The 22,439-nt window shown below is 43.0% G+C and overlaps 1 protein-coding gene across 1 annotated transcript; it reads left to right on the top strand.

Moving 5' to 3' along the window:
- Nucleotides 1-1,049: 1,049 nt before the first annotated feature.
- Nucleotides 1,050-22,048, top strand: LOC133461001 (adhesion G protein-coupled receptor B1-like). Its single transcript, XM_061741748.1, has 31 exons — nucleotides 1,050-1,752; nucleotides 3,246-3,395; nucleotides 3,492-3,590; nucleotides 3,745-3,906; nucleotides 4,339-4,503; nucleotides 5,696-5,860; nucleotides 5,946-6,110; nucleotides 6,755-6,856; nucleotides 6,976-7,082; nucleotides 7,167-7,361; nucleotides 7,535-7,603; nucleotides 8,553-8,661; nucleotides 9,134-9,277; nucleotides 9,365-9,434; nucleotides 9,637-9,739; nucleotides 10,173-10,216; nucleotides 11,750-11,876; nucleotides 14,976-15,079; nucleotides 15,204-15,306; nucleotides 16,100-16,250; nucleotides 16,365-16,434; nucleotides 16,549-16,615; nucleotides 16,738-16,823; nucleotides 16,983-17,154; nucleotides 17,280-17,372; nucleotides 17,502-17,541; nucleotides 17,690-18,306; nucleotides 19,003-19,038; nucleotides 19,156-19,260; nucleotides 19,703-19,753; nucleotides 19,999-22,048. The coding sequence occupies exons 1-31, from the start codon at nucleotides 1,050-1,052 to the stop codon at nucleotides 20,194-20,196; spliced, it is 4,572 nt and encodes a 1,523-aa protein (XP_061597732.1). The 3' UTR covers nucleotides 20,197-22,048.
- Nucleotides 22,049-22,439: the final 391 nt, after the last annotated feature.

The raw sequence follows: 22,439 nt of genomic DNA, 5'->3' as shown, positions 1-22,439 counted from the left end.
TGCCGAGCAACAACGTTTATTCCTGCCCTCTGGGCTCCAAAGAGTTATTTCAAAGAGCTGGTTATTTGTGTTGGTTCAGATAAATACAAACACTACTGCTCCTTCACTCCAAGCAAAAGAAGTTGCAACGTTGAGAAAGTGAGGTTTAGACAAAAGCATATTTGCATGGAGATTAATGTGGAAAAAAAGAATGTGAAAAAAATAAAGAGTGTAATTCGAATGCATAAATCTCTCTTTGCAGAAATGCATAATTAGACTACATTGCAGAATGCTGTAACTGTTAACGCACATGCATTCACCTCAGTATGCAAAGATACCATCATTTACACAATTTCAGTTCATGCCCCGATACGTAATGCAGGAAATATTCCTGAAGCCATTTCTGAGATGCCACTGCAGGGTATGTAATGGTTCCACACCATGGAGAGGAGTGGACTGTTTTTACCATTTCCTGCTAAATAAGAAGAGTGTATTGCACAAATAATGGCACTACTAAGCATGTGTGGCTGCCAGTGGCGAAGCGTCTGTGGACGTCAGACTGACGCACACAGTTCAGTGTGTGGGAGGAAAGAGCAAAAGCTTGGAGATACCAGCTTGCTGTGGAGGACTGTAATTGCACTGCGTAGCAATTATGTCCCAGAAAACAGGGCATTTTAGATCACTGAGCACCCTAAAGCCCTGTGATACAGATCAGTAGCAGATCCCTGTTGCATAAATATTAGCTTAACAATAGGTCCAATTAAAATGCACCTCATGAATATTGTGGAAAAACAATGCATTGTGTTTGTAGAAAACTTCTACCCCCCTCCCTTTTTTTTTTTTTTTGCAAGGACACTAACAGATTGTTCCATGTTTTTTCCGCAGATCCCTCTTTGATACAACCATGAGAGACTAAAATCTACAAATCCTCAGAGGGGTTGTGAAGAGTAGTAAGAGATCTGAAGAGAAAAAAGTGCAGTAACTTGCAACAAAGTCAAAGAAACAATCTTGTTAAATCAACAACAACTGCAGATTCAACATCTAGACCTTCCTCTATCAAAGTAGACCCAATGGCGTGGTCACTTACTATCGGGCCCTTCGTGGCCCTCGTCCTGTTCTTCTTCGGTTCGACCTCCTGCACTCCCTCTGGACCGGCCTCTGCCACCTGTGCCACCCTGGAACAGAGTCGCTTCTTCGGCGTGTTCTCTTCCACGTCCACCCTGCACTCCACGCCGTGCTCCTGGACCCTGCAGAACCCCGATCCCCGCCGCTACACCGTCTACATGAAGATCACCAAGCCCACCGACTCCTGCACGCCTCGCCAGATCAAGACCTTCCAGTTCGATTCCTTCATCGAGACCTCTCGCACCTACCTGGGCATGGAGAGCTTCGATGAAGTCGTCCGGCTGTGCGACGCGTCCACAACCGTCACCTACCTGGAGTCGAGCAAGCAGTTCCTGCAGATCCGCAAGGTGGCCCCGAGAAACGGTGTGGAGATGGTGCAGGGCGACAATGATGTCAGTGAGTTCAAAGCTGAGTTTCTGGTGGTGGGGAAGAGGAACCCAAGCATGCCCGCTTGTCAGATGTTGTGCCAGTGGCTGGAGAAATGCCTGACAAGCAGCACCCATGATCATCCCTGTGGCATCATGAACACCCCCTGCCAGTGCTGGGAGGCCCCGAAGAGGAAGCCAGGAAGCTGCTACAGGGGAGGCGTCTACGTGGAGAAATGCCTTTCTGTTCCCAAAGACATTGGACGCGATGCTGAGATTATCAGTAAGTTTTTCTTATGACTAGGGATGGGCGGTATGGACTAAAAAATGTATCATGATCATTTCTGGCATTTATCCTAATAACGATAAAAATTACGATAAAAAAAAATACCAATTCAACTCCACCTTTTTAACTATAAATCTATCTCCACATTCAGTCTTTGGAGCCAAATCACTGCTCTAAAAGATACTGAATACTACTAAACTACACCAATTACATTGAGTGTAAATTAAATTAAGTTTGTTACACAAACGCATATCAACGGGAATTTATCCTTCTTTCTTTCTTTCTTTCTTTCTTTCTTTCTTTTTTTCCTTTCTTTTGTTCTTTCTTTCTCTCTTTCTGGCCCATTTCTTTCTTTCTTTCTTTCTTTCTTTCTTTCTTTCTTTCTTTCTTTCTTTCTTTCTTTCTTTCTTTCTTTCTTTCTTTCTTTCTTTCTTTCTTTCTTTCTTTCTTTCTTCCTTCCTGCCATAAATCAGCTTTACACAAAAATGTCATCAACGAGAATTTATCGTTTTTACCGCGAGATGACAAATTCTTACCGTGGAGAATTTTTTTGACGGTACATCGTGAACGGTAAAATATCGCCCATTCCTACTTATGACTGATTACACTCACAACTAAAGTAAACCTTTGCAAGTGTTAAAAGTAAGAGAGAAAAATATCCTAAGAAGCTAATTCAGAGGTAAAAAACAAAAACAGCATGTTGGGTTGTGTTTACTGTGATGCAGTAACATTGACTAGGACAGACTAGAGAGGAGGGATCATGTTCTCCAAACCCCACGGCTCTACAGGCTGTCTCTTTGCTATTATCCAACATTTTAAGAGGGTGTTTCAGGAGGTGCTGAGGGTAATGACCCATGTCTGCAGAGCAGAAGCTCTGGCAGAGGATGTGCACTGTGCTGCCACAAAGTAATGAAAAGTAAATTAAACTTGTTACAGAATCTGCCAGTGCATCTCTAGGCCTAAATGGCGATGCCTCCTGAACCTCACACAGCGCACAGCTCTCCGGTGTGTCTCAGGCAGCCTTGTTGCGCTTGGTGTTTGTCAAGGAGTCTGGAGGATAGAGAGCACATTAGTGGGTTAGATTGGGGAGGAATCGAAAAAGGACACAAAGACTTCACAGTCAGCTGGCAACAGAAATCGAAGCGCTGCACTTTAGGTTGTCATAGCAACGCACCAGTCAGCCTCACACGCTGATCGGCCTCATTTCACTCTCAGAAGTTAAAAAGCAAACAGTCAAATTCAAATTAAACGTCACCTTGAAAGCTCAGTTCTGCTCACAAAAGAAAAATATCCTTATTCATCCTCTGCACAAAAGAAGAATATTTCTCACCTCCTGCTCATAAATGCAGAGTTTGTAAAAGTTTAAATAATGCTTTTGTGCACAGTTTTACACAGAGGTTGTGATCTTGCTTCAGATTACTGTAATTCCATGCAGTATTGTTAGTTTCCGACCTTAACCAATATTTCCTCTCTTCCCGTTTCCCCTGCAGAAGGCTGGGCTGGCTGGGGCCGCTGGTCTGTGTGCAGCCAGGAATGTGGCGGTGGAGTGCAGGTGCGCAGCCGAGCCTGCCAGCCTGAAGACGGTGTGTGCGAGGGAACAGTGGAGGAGGGCCGTGCCTGCAACCCCCAGCCCTGCATCGGTAAGCCCACCTGTAGTTAGATGGCTGAATCTGGAGCAGTGCTGCAGGTGGTTCCAATTTCATGCAAATCATCATGCAATTTTCTAATTCTCTCAGGCAAAGAGCGCAACCGAAGCCAGGGTTTGAGGGCCATTATTGGCTTAAAGAGAGAAAACGCAGATGATTCCAACGTTGGATCCGTTGCCACTCAAACAGGTGGGATAAGATAAGGTTCTTTATTAAAGATGTGGATAAAAATACAAATAAAAAAAACAATAGTGCCGAATATTGCAATAACGAAACATTATCATAATCACTTTGAGTGCTGAAGGTCTATAATAATGTATTTTTGATCTATCTTATGTATCAGATACTAAGGCAGATGAGTGGTCCTCCTGGAGTGGATGTTCAGTATCCTGCGGCGAGGGCTTGCAGAGCCGCTCTCGTCTCTGTGCATCTTCCTCCTTCACCACCCAGTGCACTGGACCCCTGCGTGAGAACCGGCCATGCAACAACACTGCTGTCTGTCCCGGTGGGTGCCTCATTTCTTCCCTCTGCTGTTTGCATGACGAGAGGAGAAAAGAGAAAAGTAGAGTGTATTTCATATATTTTGTATTTCACACTTGGTTTTTGTGAAATACAAAATAAGTGGGAGAGCCATTATCTCTTAATGATTTCCCTGTATTCAGCACAAACAAAGAACAAGTAGATAACAAGAAGCAATAGTTGGGAACGCATGTTTGAGCTTTCACATATTGAAATCTTGGTGCAGGTGTGTGGTGTATGAGGTAGCCTAAAACTCTCTATAAGTACCACAAGGTTGTGTGGATGATTGCCCCACCTAGTGGAGAATTCTTCACAAAAGTCACAAATGTCTCCACTGAATCCAGACCTAGATCCTGAATTGCTTAAGTATACTATAATGTTCTTCATCACAATGACCCTTTGTGTTCCATGCGTGCAGTTAATGGAGCTTGGGATGAGTGGACCCCCTGGAGCTTGTGCTCGTCCACGTGTGGCCGTGGATATCGTGACCGTACCCGCACATGCAAGCAGCCCCAGAACGGTGGAGAGCCATGCCGCGGCCCTACAAGACAAACTAAATTCTGCAACATTGCTGTCTGCCCAGGTGAGTTACTGATTAAGATTCAGGGGTGTAGAGTAGTGTTTGATTGGTTTTTAAAGGTGCAAGTCGTATGTATGTACAGGACTGTCTCAGAAAATTAGAATATTGTGATAAAGTCCTTTATTTTCTGTAATGCAAAAATGTCATACATTCTGGATTCATTACAAATCAACTGAAATATTGCAAGCCTTTTATTATTTTAATATTGCTGATCATGGCTTACAGCTTAAGAAAACTCAAATATCCTATCTCAAAAAATTAGAATATTCTGGGAATCTTAATCTTAAGCTGTAAGCCATAATCAGCAATATTAAAATAATAAAAGGCTTGCAATATTTCAGTTGATTTGTAATGAATCCAGAATGTATGACATTTTTGTTTTTTTAATTGCATTACAGAAAATAAAGAACTTTATAACAATATTCTAATTTTCTGAGACAGACGGATGATATTTCCTAAATATCTAAACATTCAGCTTTATTCTTTGACAATAATACCCAGTAATATGTAGCTCCAGATAACTGTAGCGTTGATGCTTAGCTCTTCACTTAAATGATTCATTTTGTAGAGCTAATTAAGACCTTTAATGGCATTACCATCATCGCAAACAGCAGCTGGGGCAGCAGGTTGAAATTGCATCTGATTCATCAGAAAACAATATCTCTGTGGTTATTAGTCAGGGACTTTATAACAGCCTGAATGTGACTCAGTGTTCATGGTCACTCGCTCGCTGAGAACTTTGAAATGTCTTTCATTCTGCCACCAACCCACCTTCTGTCAAGGAAGAGTCACAGCTGCCTTTTCCTTTCAGTGTTTTGTCAACTTGCTCTCATGGTCATCTTTTACACATGCAGTTATTGTTAAAGGGATTTCTTAATCTCAATTCAATCTTGTTGCAATTGTAAATTGTACAGTACAGACCAAAAGTTTGGAGACACCTTCTCATTCAAACAAATGGGGAAGTGTGTCCAAACCTTTAGTGTGTACTGTGTGTATAATTATCCTCTCAACTACTGAAGAACACCAATCCATGACTGCATCCAGCTTTTGAGCTCTAATGTTCTGTTTCACCTAAACTCAGACTAAGTAGGCTATGTGAAATGTAAATAGGATCCGTACGTTTGCCATGAAGCCTTTGGCCTGGGCCTCATCCTCCCACGGGCTGTAACTCTCATGTTCCTCTGCTTCTCTCTAGTGGACGGATCCTGGAATGAGTGGTCTGCCTGGAATCCCTGCTCCACCTCCTGCTCCAACGGAACCATGCAGAGAACCAGAGAGTGCAACGGGCCGTCTTACGGGGGCTCAGAGTGTCACGGGGGCTGGAAAGAGACAGCCAACTGCTTCCTGAAAGACTGCCCTGGTAAAATCATCATTTGAAAAGAAAGAAAAAATCCAGATGAATCAGAAAAGGAGATTGTGGTGTTAAAGGTTCTCTCTTTCTGCAGTTGATGGACACTGGCATCCATGGAGCTCTTGGGCCGCCTGCAGCAGGACGTGCGGTGGCGGTGCACAGCAGAGACAGAGAGTGTGTGAGGGGCCTTTCTTCGGAGGGGAACCATGCCCTGGGGAAATGGGAGAGCAGAGACGCTGCAATGAGAAGAGATGCCCTGGTAAGTTTCTTACTGATAATGAAGTCACAGTTCGTTCGTTCGTTCGTTCGTTCGTTCGTTCGTTCGTTCGTTCGTTCGTTCGTTCGTTCGTTCGTTCGTTCGTTCGTTCGTTCGTTCGTTCGTTCGTTCGTTCGTTCGTTCGTTCGTTCGTTCGTTCGTTCGTTCGTTCGTTCGTTTTTATTTATTTCGAACATGTATATAAAAAAAACAAGAAAAAAGATAAGAGAAACAAATACAGGTGGGCATTCCACCTCATAAAGAAAAAAAAACACATCTTTCAGTTACATGTTCGGAAAGGAGTGGGAGGAAGTATAAACTTATTTAATCCCACCCCCTTTCCACAACTAAACATAAATTATATGCCTGTATTTACTTTTTACACTATACACTAATTTGTATAAATAAATATATATAATTTTTACAAAAATAACCTGTTTAATACCAAATGTAAGCTCTATCATAAATATAATATAACTATGATATAAATATAATATAACTATGATATAAATATAATATGACTATGATATAAATATAATACGTATATCTATACAAACATACAAAGATAACATGATGAAATAGCAAAACAGTACAATACAGAATCAAACAGATAATAACGTCACTTCTGATTCTTTTAAACTCTTTAGAGCCCCATGAAATCTGCCCCGAGCAGAACACTGGAGATGTAGTCTGGAAGAAAACCCCTGCTGGAGACATGGCTGCCATCGCCTGCCCCGCCGACGCCTCAGGTACAGTGAGAACCTGGACAGCAATGCGAGATCTGGACTGTCTTTTTATCACGACTCTTCAAAGTGTTTGTCAACCTTACATTTCCAGAAACAAAACATCTACTTTTTCTTATCAACAGGTCTGATTCTGCGTCGCTGCAGTCTGGACGCTGTAGGGCTCGCGTCCTGGGAGAACCCAACTCACATCCAGTGTGTCTCCAAGAACTATGAGAACATTCAGATGCTGGTAAGCTCCTGGAAAAACAGTTAAAATGTTCCTATCTCATGTGCAGTCCAAGTTAAGATTAACATCCCGTCTCTATGTCTGTAGTCAAGGGACTACACCACCAAAGCTCAGGTTGGACAAAGTGTGGATGGCGTTGCTGAGGTGATTTCACGCCTCAGATTCTCCTCCGATGAAGGGGCCAAGTACAGCGGGGACCTGTTGGCCGTCATGGACATCCTGAAGAACACCACCGACCTGTACAAGGGGACCCGGCTGAGGCTGAGCAACGCTGACGTTGAGGTAAGCTGGAATCTTGGAAAAGGACTGGTTCATGCTTGAAAATAAGTGTGCATATATTTAGAAGTAATATAATACAGCTCACACGTTCTCATCATCTCTGAACCAAAAATAACATCTAATCATACTGGATGTGGTGTCGTCTCACACCTCTGCTTCTATTTAATGATCCGCAGAACTATGTGCAGACCATTAGCAACTTGCTGAAGGAGGAACATCGTGACAAATGGGAGGAGGCACAGCTGGTACGTGATACGAGGGTGTATGAGCAAGAGTACAAATGAGCACGGGGAGAAAATACATCTGATATGTTGGGATTCTGTCAAAGGAATGAGTGTGAAAAGGACGAGTAGAGAAAGGGCTGCAAAGTATTGCATAACATGTTTCAAAGTGGGCTAGGGAGGAAATGACAAGTGGTGAACTTCCACTCATTAACACTCCATGCTGCGATACAAGGAGATCAAATTTGACAAGTGCAAGACGAAATTATAAAACTAGATGTGTGGAATTTAAAGTAACATCACTTCCATATTTGTCTAAACCTTTTCATCCTACAACAATCTGAACTTTGTTCGATCTGACCACCTGTTGCTTTATCTATATACGCTAAAGATATGACCCAGAACTTTACAGTGGAGAGCAAACACATGTCTGTATGCAAGCTGAAAGTAGGAGTGCGAGTTACCAAGGGCACTGCATCACTATATCAGGGAAAATCTGTGCGTTTCCATGACATCCTACATACTCATGGCTCTTCTGACTAGACGTTGACAGCGTATCACATGCAAGCGCACACCTTGCACCCACATTGCTGCAGTTTTGCGTCAGAGACACGCAAGCCAGGCAGCCCTCCCCTTGGCTGAAGAGGAGAGGACAAAAAAAAAAGTATGAATCAACAGTCTGCCCATTTATGGCCATAAGGAAGTTCTGTGGTTGCATAGCAGCCAGAAGTCCTCTTTTTCTTCCTTTTTTTTCAGTCCACTGCTGCTATGTGCTCTAAAAGAACAAGTACTGACTGGAATTCTGCAATGATAGACTACCTATAAATGAAACGTGATCAGCATACACTAGACTTACTTTAATAGATAAAATTAAACCAGCTGTGTTTATTGTACTAGTGGAACTAGGTGAATGTTGCTATGCCACATATTTCTGACTCTTCTTCGTCCATCTCTTTCTTCTTTTCTAATCCAGATGGGGGCCAGCATCAAGGAGTTCCTCCGTCTTGTGGAGAACTTTGTGAACATGATCGGTATGCAAATGAGCGGCTTTCAGGACATTTACGAAGTCACCGAAAATTTAGGTGAGCCCTGATCTCTGTTCTTGTCGAGTCATAAAGATTTACAGGGAGTCAATCAATCTTAATCAGAGTCAGCAGAATGCACCAGTCATCATTCTGACACACTGTCAAATCCACCAGCTGCACCATCTTGCTGTCTCTAAGTTGTTTGAGTATATTTGGCATAACTGATACACGGTATGGCTTTGGCAGAAATGTATACATCTGTCAAATATGGGAAGAGTAACTGAGCATGAAATGTAGACGTTACACGCTGAAGCGTTTGTGAATAGTACGGCCGTTCCGGCTCAGTGAAGGTGACATTCTGACTGGATTTAGTAGGAAATTAATTCAGATACAAAAGACGTGAATCCAAAAGTCCTTGACACTGTCTCAGTCAGTTCTTAAGGCAATCCTACTTTTGAAACGTTGCATTGGAGTATAAGCCCTCTGATGGATTTTTCTTAACTTTTCTGTCCACTTTTGTGTCTCTCAGTGCTCAGCATCCACAAGCGTCCTACGACCACAAGCTCCAACTTCACCTTCCCCGTGAAGGGCTGGAGGGGAATGCTGGACTGGGTCAGGACGTCTGAGGAGAAAATCACTGTGTCCCGCGATGCTCTGTCTATCAAACAGTCTGGTAAGATCAATTGAATTTGGCATGTCTTTCAAGGAGGTGAACCAATGCCGATGAGGTCGAATCTAAGTGGGGGATTTTGTTTTTCAGATGGAAATGATGCGTTTGTGACTGGCATAGTCCTCTACAGAAACCTTGCTTCAATCATGTCCTTCCAGAGGTAATGCAATTTCTTTGCTTTTATGTGAATGTGAATTTCCTCCCATGCAATATATTTTGTAGCCACGAGATGGCAGCATTACATTTAAAACATATTATTTCTGTGTTCGTGTATTATCTCAGTTATGATTTTATCTTTGCTCTATGACCATACACATGCCTCTGACTGTGCACTGACATTGAAATGTCCTCTTTCTTCACAGTAACACCACGATACTCAACTCCAAGGTGGTGACAGTAATCGTCAAGCCCACCCCAGCTCTCCTGACGTCTCCCGTCGAGATTGAGTTCCCCCATCTCCATAATGTGAGTCCCTAATGATTAAACAAACACATGGTGCCTTCTAAAAATATATATATATATATATATATTATATATAAATAATCAGCCCCCCTCTGGGTGTTTGCACACGGAACCTGACATTTTACTGACATTTGCTGTGACACTGTGACACTTACATATATTTTGGCAGCTCTAACTAAGGCAAAGATCACAGCAGAACTGGATGATGATTCTATTTATTTGAATTCATGCACAATAATTAGTATCTGCCACTCATAAGAAGCCATTTTTAGTTGTGTGCATGTATAACGGGCAGTGACGGTGAGAAGTGTGGGCAGCTGACTGCCAGAAGGCTGTTGCATCTCACACATTTGTAGTAAGGTGTCCCAGCCTACACACTTCCCTTTTAGTGCAGACATTCCTCACACTATCTTGTCTATCTATCTCTTCTTTGCAGGGAACCATAAATGAGACATGCCTTTCATGGGACGAGAGCGAATCGTAAGTGTTATCTACCGTTGTGTCTCCTTTTGGATGTTCATCTTACTGTTACTCCATTTTTGTTGTTGGTTTTTTCGTTCCTGTAATATCTAGTCAGCTGATTTGGAGGGTATTTTATTAATCACCTAATGTGTAGGCCCTTTCAGTCATGCAAATGCCACTACATACTGTATGAACATTCAACCCTTTTAAAGCCTCATGCTCTTCAGAGAGACAGCAATTAGTTTTCGCCCATTTTTCATGTCGGTCATTTATGACAAGGGTGATAAATAAAAACCACATCACCCGAAAGCCATGTTAAACTGTCTGACATACTTCCAGCTTGGCACATATTCAGAAAGGAAACCCATAATGGTCCATTCTGGCTCCTGTTGGGTGATTCTTCATTTGGCTTTGACAGAATCTGGATTAACTAGATTCTTATGAGGGCTGTGTAATGCTTTGGCTTGACTTAGTCATCCCCAAGTCCTGTAATACCCCTCTCTAAAACACAATTTGCATTTTAAATAGATTTGTGAACTTGTTCAGCATGAATAAGAAAGGAAATGCACCTGCATTCCCCCCACCACACCTTTCCACATAAGTGCAAGCAGAAGCAGAACTAAGACAACAGAGAACATTTAATTAAGTTCCCTACTTTCAGAGGGAGGATGATGTGCCTTTAGTCAAATTAGATTCATTTTTGACAGGAAGTGATTAATGGCAGCATAGGGATAGTGGCAACGGCAGAGGAAAGGTTTGGGGTTCAGTGTTTACTTGCTGAGTTGCAGATGTTTGAGCGCACTGTGATCACAGGAAGTGGTCCATTAGCTCATCCACCACTGGACTATGTCCAGATGGTTGCAAAGACAAAATCATCTGCACATTTTTGTGCAAACAAGAGTCACAAGTGCACATGCAACATAACACATTATAATACAGCCCGTTTCAGTGGCGTATAAACTGTGGTGGTGGCTGTGTTCCTGTGACACTGAACCAGGCCGGAGCTGCTGACTATGACGCCCTCTCGTATTCATAAGTCAGTCAGGGCCCGGGGGAGCTCTGCTTGCAGCATCTGCTCCTCAATCCACAATTACTGCAGTGTAGATTCTCTGAAAGTGGAGTTATCACCATTTACTCTTGACTTGATGTCTTCTGCATTCTGTTTCACAAGGGAACACATTGTCCTTTCCCCCCAATAAGCTGGGCATGCTCTCATATTTTATTTAAGAGAAATTATATAGAATATGCCAAAGATGAAGATTTTACGTTGATCTATCATTCTTAAGCATTGAACAGACGACTATTAAGTGCATTGATATTAAAGTCGAGCATCAAAAGAAAACCTTGGATGCAATATGAGCATTTGAAGTTGGCTATTTTAGTTTCCTCAAACAAGTTATTCATTTAAAAATAACGCTTGTAGTTTATAATAAACTGACCTATTTCTCCCATCATAAATGTACCAAGCTTTGCACCCAGACTCCTTCACGTGACAGGTGTTTGAGCCCCCTCTCCTCACTGCTCTCTCCATCCTCTCCTCCTCCTCCTCAGTTCCTCCCTGCTCGGGTCCTGGTCTGCTCGCAGCTGCAGAGCCGTGCCCGTCCATTCCTCCCGAACCAAATGCGTGTGTGACAGCCTCTCCACCTTCGCCATCTTATCGCGCATCGACTTGGACTCGGTAAGTCACCTGTCTGATTGCAACATGGGTGCTTTTTCTTTTCCGCTCTTATGCGCTCGAAGCCTGAATTATGGCTCTGCGTTAAATCGACGCGCGTAGCCTACGGCGTAAGGAACGCGTCGACGCGCACCGCACGGCCCGTAGGAGTGCGTCGGTGTGACGCGGAACCATAAATCAGCCTTTAAACGTCCCCTGCGGCGGGTGTGCGTGTGGATGCGGTGTGATGTGATGGACTTGTTGTCGAACTGGGAGCTCTTTGTCTCCGATCGAGAGGCAAAAATCAGAACAATTTGATGGCAATAAGAAATCGATTGTTTCACACTAGAAACGCCACGGCTCCCTGATTGGCGTGCGCTGTAGATTTGATTTAATTACCTGCAGAATCCAGTCAGACAGCAACATGAGAGGACAAAACTATATGCATTCTATTACAGGATTGATAATTTGCTTTTTAGTAGCAAATGGTTTAATAGTCGCGATAACCAATATATTAATTAAACCACTGAGGGGTGGAGGGGGGATATGTTTTGCCTTTATATTGGTCAGTATTGAACTTCTGATTATGCGTATTTCCATCCAGAGTTATAATGCAGGGGATTTGCATTGGTTGTGCATTGATTACCCGAGTCCATCATTATGCATGGCTCTGTTTCATGCGCAAAAACAATGTGTAATTTTCCCCTATAGACTGTGCAGCTTCCAAGGCTGCTCACTGCCCAGTTGCCTTGGTAACCGCTTCTGCAGCGAAAACTCAGCCTCTGTGCTTTTTAATAACTGAGATGCTGGAGGGGGAAAAACACTCTCCTCTCCTCTCATTTCTGCACATCCCCTCCCCAGGACAGAGGAAATGGCCTGTTTGACTCCTCTGAAACCTGATCAACAGATGTCTAATAGTTTTGAGGGAATGGTTTATTTAAAGGGGACCTTTTTTTTAAGTAAATTTATTTTTCAGTGCATCAAAATAGCTTCATTTATACTGCACTTTTTTCTGCTGCTAAAAATTAGTCTCTTTCTTCACGAACTCTGTTGTTTACATCCCAGAAGACTGCACATTCCCCCTCCTCAACCTGCTTCCACAGTAAAAAGGGAGCTGAGACGATCATTTCGTCTGCCAATATTCTCTGAATTCTCGATTACCCCCTCCTCCTCCTCCTCCTCCTCCTCCTCTTCCTCCTTCCTCTTCGGCCACAGCAGCAAGATTGAAAATGCCAGCAAGGAAGACCAATGAGAGACAGACGTCTGGTCATGCACTGATGGTTCCACCCCTCTCCTCCCACCCACCTCTCCATCCCTCCTTTTGATGTGAGCTCTGGACATTTTCAATAACACCGTCCAGCAAAACCACATGCGGAACACCTCAGAATCCAGGGGCAGAAATGGCGAGGAGTGAGAAGATGTGAAGAGAGAAAACACAGAGATGCTGCAGCATTTCATTCATCGTGCCTTCATGTTTTAAAAATGTAACGGTCCCTCGAGAGAAGCCCGCATACCTAGGCTAAAACAGCAAATGCCCTTGACTGCTGTTAATAGTGCATTTCTTTAAAAAAAAAAAAAAAAGAAAGAAAAATGAGGGTCTCTGCACATTTTGTCATGTGATTGAGTCAAGGACAAGAAAAAGACATGCTTTTATTTGGGTCAAACTGGCTGTCTGAATGTCACTTAGTGGCCGGTGGAGCAGGATTCGACCCAGATACAAAGCTTGAGAGGAGAGGGAAGAGGACATGCATGTTATACCCCAGATATGCCAGAAAGCTGCAGCAAAAAAGACAACTTACCACTCTATTCTATCTGCCATCTGTTTCAGGGTGCTACTAATGGTGATTTCGAAACAAATTTGCCACTTAAATTAGACTTTGGCTGCCACGGGCATGACTTCACCATCTGTCTTTTAATATTAGAGATTACTACACCTATCGAGAGCAAGAACAATCATTCAAGGGCTGCTTCAATGCAGAGACGATAATATACCCATACTCGCAAAATGCAAAACAGGACCACCTTCATAAATCAAACCAAAGCCAAAGCCATGTCCAATTGTTTTCCCACTGCCAGAGCTAATTTGATAAGATTTATTGTATTCCGGGACACTTTTCCACCCAGCTTTAGGAGACACTAGAGTGGTTTTCCATCTTTCGTCCTCTCAACACAGTATTAAGATGTGATCACAACAAGAGAGCCCAAACAACTGTCACTTCCCTTTTTTCTCCTTTTTTTTTTTTTAATCACGACTTGATCAGAGATGTTATATTAACTCAAAGCCCCATTAAAGCCATGGAAGTAGGTGTGAGACAGCCAAGGATGATCAAACCGGTGAAACCAGAAATTAAATCCTGCGTATTTGCCTGAGCTAATAAGGAGTGAGGCTCCTGTGAAGTCTTGAGGAGTTGAGATGTGTTTGGTACAGCGGTGACCGTCTTCTTCGGTGGCCCTCTGTGTGACTGAGCAAAAGGGAAGACGGGCAATAAAAAACCCCTCCTTTAGTTGATCTGCCCGGAAGTTTAGTGCCAGGGTTTGCTTGAGACGTGCGATGGTCACGTCCGCTTGGCTGCAGCAACTGTTGAGATGCTGAGAGAGATCAGGAAGGCAGGTGGTGGCAGATTAATGCAGAGGTGATAATGGTCCACCTGCTTCTCCATCCAGGGATTAGTAAGGAGCTGCTGATAAGCACAAATGAAGAAGAAACGGGGGGCGGGGATGCCTGAAGAGGAGGTAATTAGAGCCTTTAGTGTAGCAGCTCAAATAAATTAATAGAATAGTGTATCCTCCTCACCTCATTTGGTTGACTCTAAAGCTCAGTGGAGTATCGTAGTGACCCGGGCTTGCTTGTTAGTTTGTACTTCCATCTTTTTGACACACTCACCTTGGCGTCACCTTGCCAGAGCAATGGCCTAATTGTGCCATTCAGTTGTTTGCCTTCAGGGAGCCGTCTGCTATTCCAGATAGCGCACACATCCAGAGGCTTCCTATTCTTTGTGGTGTGTGAGTGTGTGTGTGAGTGTGTGTGAGAGCTTGTGTGAGTTGTTTTGCTGGTGAGCCCTCTGCATGATTGCATATGTGGGTTTGGAGTCTTATCTAAGAGGCTGTTTCTTTTCTTTGTAGATCATGGACAAGGCACTGCTCCCATCCGTGACTCTCATCGTTGGCTGCGGGGTCTCTTCCCTCACCCTGCTGCTCCTCATCATCATCTATGTCTCCGTGTGGAAGTAAGTAACCCCTACGAGCAAAGTCCAGCTATGTCAGCCTCTCATATCGTACAGTGTGTGTGTTTGTCTTTCCTTTCTCCTTCACACTCACCCCTAAACTCTTCCTTCCTCCCAAATCCTTTAGGTACATCCGCTCGGAGCGCTCCGTTATCCTCATCAACTTCTGCCTCTCCATCATCTGCTCAAACGCCCTCATTCTGGTCGGACAAACCCAAGCTCGCAACAAGGTGGGTTACTCCTCTCCCCAACACCAACCTCTGGTTAAGCCTTGTGCTTTGGGTTAAGGGAGGGGGGAGGGAGGAAAGATGGAAGGAAGGAAAGAAGGAAGTAAGAAAGAAAGGAGGAAAGATGAAAGAAGGAAGTAAGGAAGAAAGGAGAAAAGAAGGAAGTAAGGAAGAAAGGAGAAAAGATGGAAATAAGGAAGGACATAGGAAAGGGAGTAAGGAAGGGAGAAAAGATGGAAGAAAGGAGAAAAGAAGGAAGTAAGGAGAAAAGAAGGAAGAAAGGAGAAAAGAAGGAAGTAAGGAAGAAAGGAGAAAAGATGGAACAAAGGAAAGAAGGAAGTAAGGAGAAAAGAAGGAAGAAAGGAGAAAAGAAGGAAGTAAGGAAGAAAGGAGAAAAGATGGAAATAAGGAAGGATGTAGGAAAGGGAGTAAGGAAGGGAGAAAAGATGGAAGGAAGGGAGAAAGGAAGGAAAGAATGGAGAAAATGAAAGATGGGAGGGAGGGAAGAAGGAAGGAAAGGAGAAAATAAGGAAAGAAGGAAGGAAAAGCAAAGAAGGTAATAAAGGAACAAATGACGAAAGGGAGGGAGGAAGAAAAAGGAGTAAAGGAGGCTAAAAAGGAGGAAAAGAGAAAAGGAAGAAGGAAGGAGAGAGCAGGAGGAAAGAAGGAGAGAAGAATTGGGTCATTTTGACCCAAAGACAGCACAAGGGTTAAAAAGGTCTTGTGGACTTAGCAGCGCGGCTGATTTCTCACTGATCATCTAACCTCTCTCCCTCCTTTATCTTGAATCTTGCAGGTGGTGTGCACTCTTGTAGCTGCGTTTCTCCACTTCTTCTTCCTCTCGTCTTTCTGCTGGGTGCTGACAGAAGCTTGGCAGTCCTACATGGCTGTCACTGGTCGTCTGCGCAACCGCATTATTCGCAAGCGCTTCTTGTGCCTGGGCTGGGGTAAGAAGACTCTTCCCTGTCTTGGTTTTTTTTTTACTTTTGAACATGAGTTTTCTTTATAACTTTCTGTCCTGTACATGCTTTAATTGCGGTGGAAAACGGTGTGTGTTACAGGGCTCCCTGCACTGGTGGTGGCTGTGTCTGTCGGTTTCACCAAAGCTAAGGGATACGGCACCGTCAACTAGTAAGTCCAATCTCAGCCTTCAGTTTTCGCCTTGTCCTCTTAGTATTCATTTCATCTGCAAAAATGTTTGCTTGACTCAAACATTAATATAATTGTTTTTGTCTTCTAATGTAGCTGCTGGCTGTCTCTTGAGGGAGGACTCCTTTACTCCTTCGTTGGCCCTGCTGCAGCGGTTGTTTTGGTGCGTATTATGACTTTGGTGTCCCAATCCATTAGAGTGATTGGCATGCTTATAAAAGCATTACCGTTTTTATATTTTCTCATCTATTTATATATATTTCTTTTTTTTTTTGTTTTCAATAGGTGAATATGGTCATTGGTATTCTAGTCTTCAACAAACTGGTATCCAAGGACGGCATCACCGACGTGAAACTGAAGGAGAGAGCCGGGTAGGTGTCATTGATTTTCCCCTACACAGTACAGTATTGTGTTTATTGGCCTCATCAGTGCAGTTACAGGCTTATTGACGATGGTTCTCGGATATCTAAGCCTCACAATCACAAAACAGGAGTTTATACGAGTCTGCTCTTGTCTTTCCCTGCATGCAGGGCATCACTGTGGAGCTCGTGTGTGGTCCTGCCCCTGCTGGCCCTCACCTGGATGTCTGCAGTGCTGGCCATCACCGACCGCCGCTCCGCCCTCTTCCAGATCCTCTTTGCCGTCTTCGACTCCCTGGAGGGGTTCATCATCGTCATGGTTCACTGCATCCTGCGCAGAGAGGTGAGGGAAAACATTTTGACAGAAAGAATGAAAAGGATTTGGAGAGAGAGTGTTTGTTGGGTTTTTTTTCGATCTGGTTATTCGAGCAAAAACATTTCCTGAATGGACTTAATCCGTTTCCTCAGGTTCAAGAGGCTGTGAAGTGCAGAGTAGTCGACCGCAAGGACGACGGAAACGTAGACTCTGGCAGCTCCCTTCATGGCCAGTCTCAGCTGATGGTAAAGCTCCTGGCATATTGTCTTTTTAAATGTCTAAAGTGCTTCTTACATTTTCTCCTAAATGAATAAATGCATGAATTAAGCACTGATGGAATATTTTCCCTCTTTCTTCTTTTATCTTCTCATCAGCAGTCTGATAACGAAAAGGATGGAGATTCAAACAGACAAGGTGAATATATTTTTATAGAAGCTTTTTCCTGTTGGTGTTATTTGCATTTCAGTTCCTGTGAATGCACTTAGAACATGTCCTCTTGCATAAATACCCAGTTTGTAGACGTGGCATGGCTTTAACACTACATTACAATCTCTTTTTAAAGGAATGATGAGCTCGTCTGAAGAGAAGATGGCTCCTCCTCAGCTCCCTCTTCCCATGAGCTCCAACTTCCACACCCTCCCATCCAAGAGCAGCCACATGCAGGCGGTTCCCGAGTACTCCAGCCACACCCTCACCTTAAAGAGAGAGAAAAGCCGACTGGCGGGAGGAGTCGACCCGTCCGGTGGGAAACCCGTGTACGTGTGCGAGGGGGAGCTCTTCAAGCAGCTGGACGCAGACCTGGCCCGCGCTCACGCCGAGGGCAGCATCCCCGACGGCAGCGGCTACGTGCTCATGCCCAACACCACGTCCACCCTGAGGTCCAAGCCCAAAGACGACCCCACCAAGTACAACATCAGCGTGGAGCAGCTGCCCCAGGCCAGGCTCATGCACCTGGGCGGGCCCTTCGCCGAGCCCCAGGCCGCCTTCGGCATGAAGGCCCTCCCCCCGGACCAGGTCAGCGTCTCCTTCTCCGAGAGAGACTCGCCCATCCAGAACATCCACAACATGTCCAGCGAGTCGCACATCACCCACAGCAGCCTGGAGAACACCTTCGAGTCCATGAACTCCATGATGTCCAAGAGCGAGACCATCTCCACACTGTCCATGAGCTCCCTGGAGGTAGGAGGAGAGGGAACGGTCGCCTCAAGCACTCTTGCACAATGTTTCTGTTTTTTTTTTTAAATACATTTTTCTTTTTGAGATTGAATATTAATGACACAAATGTCCTATTAATAATATGGCCCAAACACAAAAAAGATCACAAAATATTTTCAACAAAAAAGAACTTCGCTCCAATAAAAAAAAAAACACTTTTAATAAAAAAAAGGTTTAAATACAAAATATGTTTTTGCATTTACATTTTTTCAATATGAACATTTTTCTATTTGTTTAAAACAGTTTCTTTTTTGTTTAAATTATAAATACAGAAATATCTTACTCATAATATGAACCAAACCCCAAAAAACTATACTTCAATCAAAGAAATTGAAATATTTTCAATTAAACAAATCACTTCGATCAAAAAAAAACATTTCAATCAAATATTTTTTATTGCATTCAAATACTTTTTTCATTTGATTGAAACTGCTTTTTTAAATGAAGTGAACGTTTTTATTATGGAACATATTTTTTTTTTTTTTTGAATGAAACAACATTTTTTTGATTGAATATTAAAGACACAAATTTACCTTCATACAGTTTCCTGCTACAGGGTAACCATCAATAGCTTATTTAGTTTATTTAACATTGTACAATGTTTCTAAGGCAAATCTAAAACTAAACCAACCTTGCTTTTGTTTCCTCTTTTCTCAACAGCGACAGAAATCCCGGTACGCTGAGTTGGATTTCGAGGTGAATATTGCGACGTTTACAGTCTATGAAAACATTTCAAATGACATGTCGTGTCTGCAATATGCTTCACAGCAAGCATTCATTTTTAACATGATTTTTTTATTTTTTCCACTCAAGAAAATAATGCATACCAAGAAACGCCATCAGAACATGTTCCAGGACCTGAACAGGAAGTTACATCACGCTGAGAAAGACAGAGAGTCTCCTGCTTCTGACAGCAAGGTAACACTTGATCAAATTACGCTCTTCACCCATTTCCATTGATATTCAGGGGATACAGAGGAAAGATGAATACCGAGGCTCTGCTATTTTTTAGCAATAGATTATACAGGACTGAAGAAAACTCAAATATCCTATCTCAAAAAATTAAAATATTCTGGGAATCTTAATCTTAAATTGTAAGCCATAATCAGCAATATTAAAATAATAAAGGGCTTGCAATATTTCAGTTGATTTGTAATGAATCCAGAATGTATGACATCTTAGTTTTTTTTAATTGCATTACAGAAAATAAAGAAGTTTATCACAATATTCTTATTTTCTGAAACAGTCCTGTATATGGCATGAAAATGACCTTAAAAGATGTGCCACATAGTGTATTGAACTATGATTGTTGGTAACATGAGGTCATTGGACTAAGGATGTATTTTCTTCCTTCCTACAGTCTGTAAGATGGAGTGTGTCTTCAGGAGGAAGTGACAAAACGAACCACAGCGTGAGTGTTTATACACAAACCTCACTATGTCAAAAATGCATGCCTCATAGACGAGACGCAGCATCAGATAAGATTATCAGTGCATGTGCCTCCGAGGAAGAGTGTTACACCCACACCACAGAATGGGTCTCATTATTAGAAAATTGCCTCTGATGAAGCTCATTTCATTTTGATTAAATCAGGATTTGCTCACAGTGGATGAGTGGCGTCAATGCTAAAACTGTCTTTTCTTTCCGTCTCGACAGGACAAGCAGCAGCCCCCTATGGAGAGGTCTTGGGAGGGAGTCCGGGGAATTCCACAGTCGCCCCCCGCATGGGTGCGGAAAGACCTGGAGCCCCTGGCCGCCTCCCCGCTGGAGCTGCACTCTGTGGAGTGGGAAAAGGGCAACACCCCCATCCCCCTGGTGGGGCAGGACATTATCGACCTGCAAACGGAGGTCTGAGGAGAAGGAAGGCGGCCGAGCAAAGCCACCTAATTTCACCTCGGGCAACCTTTTTGGTTTGAGAAAGGGATCCTGTATGGATAGAGTAGAGCAAGCCAACAAAGGGAGGAAGTAAGAAAGTAGGTCCCAGAATCAATGTCTTCAAGGAGAGGAGGAAGTGATGGAGGAAGGGGAGTTGATAGCGACGGGCTGTTTTAATGTAGCTTCTCTGTGTGGACTGGTATCAGAGTGCTCTGACGGTCGGTGCCGTCGACGGAGAGGGCCGTGGTGTCCACGGACCGGGGCCGTCTTTGGTTCCATCCCCGCTCCACTGGGAGTTTGGTTGAAGCCTGCAGTCTGGGTTTACAGAAGAAGTGGTCGACATACCAGTGCTTCTTTTCTTCCTTCAACTTAACTTTGAAGAAAAATCTAACTAACATTGAAACGGTGCGTCCTCCCTGCTTCTTGGGGGGGGGGTGCGGCCGGAACTCTTGACTGCTCACGCAGAATCGTTTCCTTCCAACACAAGTCAAGGCAAGAGAGAAAGGGACCATTTTCATACTTCAATACCGTTCACTTTGGTAGATGAGCACACACTTTTGTTTTTGTGCAGTGGTTTACTACATATTATATTTTATTTGATTTAGTTTTGTCAGTTTGTGTGTTAGTTCTGTTTTACACCTGGAACAGCTACTCCTGAGCCAAAAGTGAGACTCATACACTGGAGGGCAAGCTTAATCATACTGATAGTACTTGTCACTGTTGTTTATCACCATGGTATTTATTATTACAGTGATTCTTAGCATTCTACTTGACATTATTAAGTCCATATGCTATAGTTTTATTTATTTTTTTTTTTTAAATGTACCCTCATGACTGTCAGACACAACATTTTATTGTTTCTACAACGCAATTCTCCCAAAAACAAAAGGATTCAATGCATCCTTAATGTGTTGTGAGCCAATATTGACCGCATTGGGAAAAACATACTGAGTGGTGATGGAGGTGTTGATTAGTTAATCAGCATTTCCTGGTTTCTTCAGTATTCCAGCACCAGGATGAACACAGACTCTTGCACAGGGAGAGCAGTGCACTCTGGGGAAAAAGCTGAATGAAAAAGCGAGGAGGGAGGGAGACTCTGCCTCCTCTCTCCGCTGGAATAAGATGCAGCCTCTTCCATGTTTTCACATGTGGATTGGAAGGGGATCAGTGAGGCCTTTCATCATCGCCCATTTGTTTCTCAGCCTTGCAGGACTATTGGACGGAACGGAGGCTCCTGGCACTGATTTGACTTTCAGTGCAAGTCCTCAAGACTTCAACACATTTGTGTTTTCAGCCATCAGTGTGAAATAGTGCAATATGATGGGTGCTTGATGCTCAAGCAAGAATGATAATAATTTTTTCTTACTGATGTTTCAAAAAGATTTTATACCATCTTCCTCACATTTGCAGAGCATATAGATGATTTATGAGAATATTGTATAACAAATCTGTATTAGTAATTCAAAGAATTTATTCACTAGAGATTTGTTTGCACACGACTCCATATTTGGAGGCCTCTGTGACAGCTAGATAATTGTACTTCTATAAAGTGAATATCACATAGAATGAATGATAGCCTATGATTATCTCCTTACCGTGCTTCAGGATATTTGTTATTACTCTCAGCTCTTTAGCGAAGGGTAATAGAACCTCTTGTCTTCTGTAACGGTGTGTTCCTGTAACTCAACCGGACGTAATACCAGCTAGTCCCCCCGTCCCTTCAGATTTCTTCCCCCCAGAACCTTCTCATACCTCCAGTTTGAGAAGCCATTTGTATTATCCTGTCCAAACATTGATTTTTATGTTATGTTTTACCTGTTAATGTACAGTTTTCACAGCACAAAATGAATGTGACTTATTTCTAATAAAAATAAAATCTGTATAACATAATTTTAGTATGTTTTTCTTTTTGAATAGCATTCAAAAATGATTGTAATTTTAAGATTTATAGCAAATGAGCAAAACAACCCTCTCCTTTTGTTTGGCACTTTTGACAGTAATTTTCTAAACCTTTGGGGAAAAAAAACAAAGATGTTATCTAAAAATAATTCAAAGAAGATGAGAAAGCATAATACTGCAACAAGAAACACAATTTTGAACTCCTGCCACATTAAAGCCTCTGGCAAATGTGCCGCTCTCTAAATATAGACGTGATTTGCAGGTACAGTACATCAAACACCACTCTTTTAAGATGATTAAAGTGCAGTTGCCGGCTGTTCTAT

The sequence above is a fragment of the Cololabis saira genome, chromosome 15 (assembly GCF_033807715.1).
Source record: "Cololabis saira isolate AMF1-May2022 chromosome 15, fColSai1.1, whole genome shotgun sequence".
Taxonomy (NCBI): domain Eukaryota; kingdom Metazoa; phylum Chordata; class Actinopteri; order Beloniformes; family Belonidae; genus Cololabis; species Cololabis saira.
This window is presented reverse-complemented; position numbering and strand designations above follow the sequence as displayed.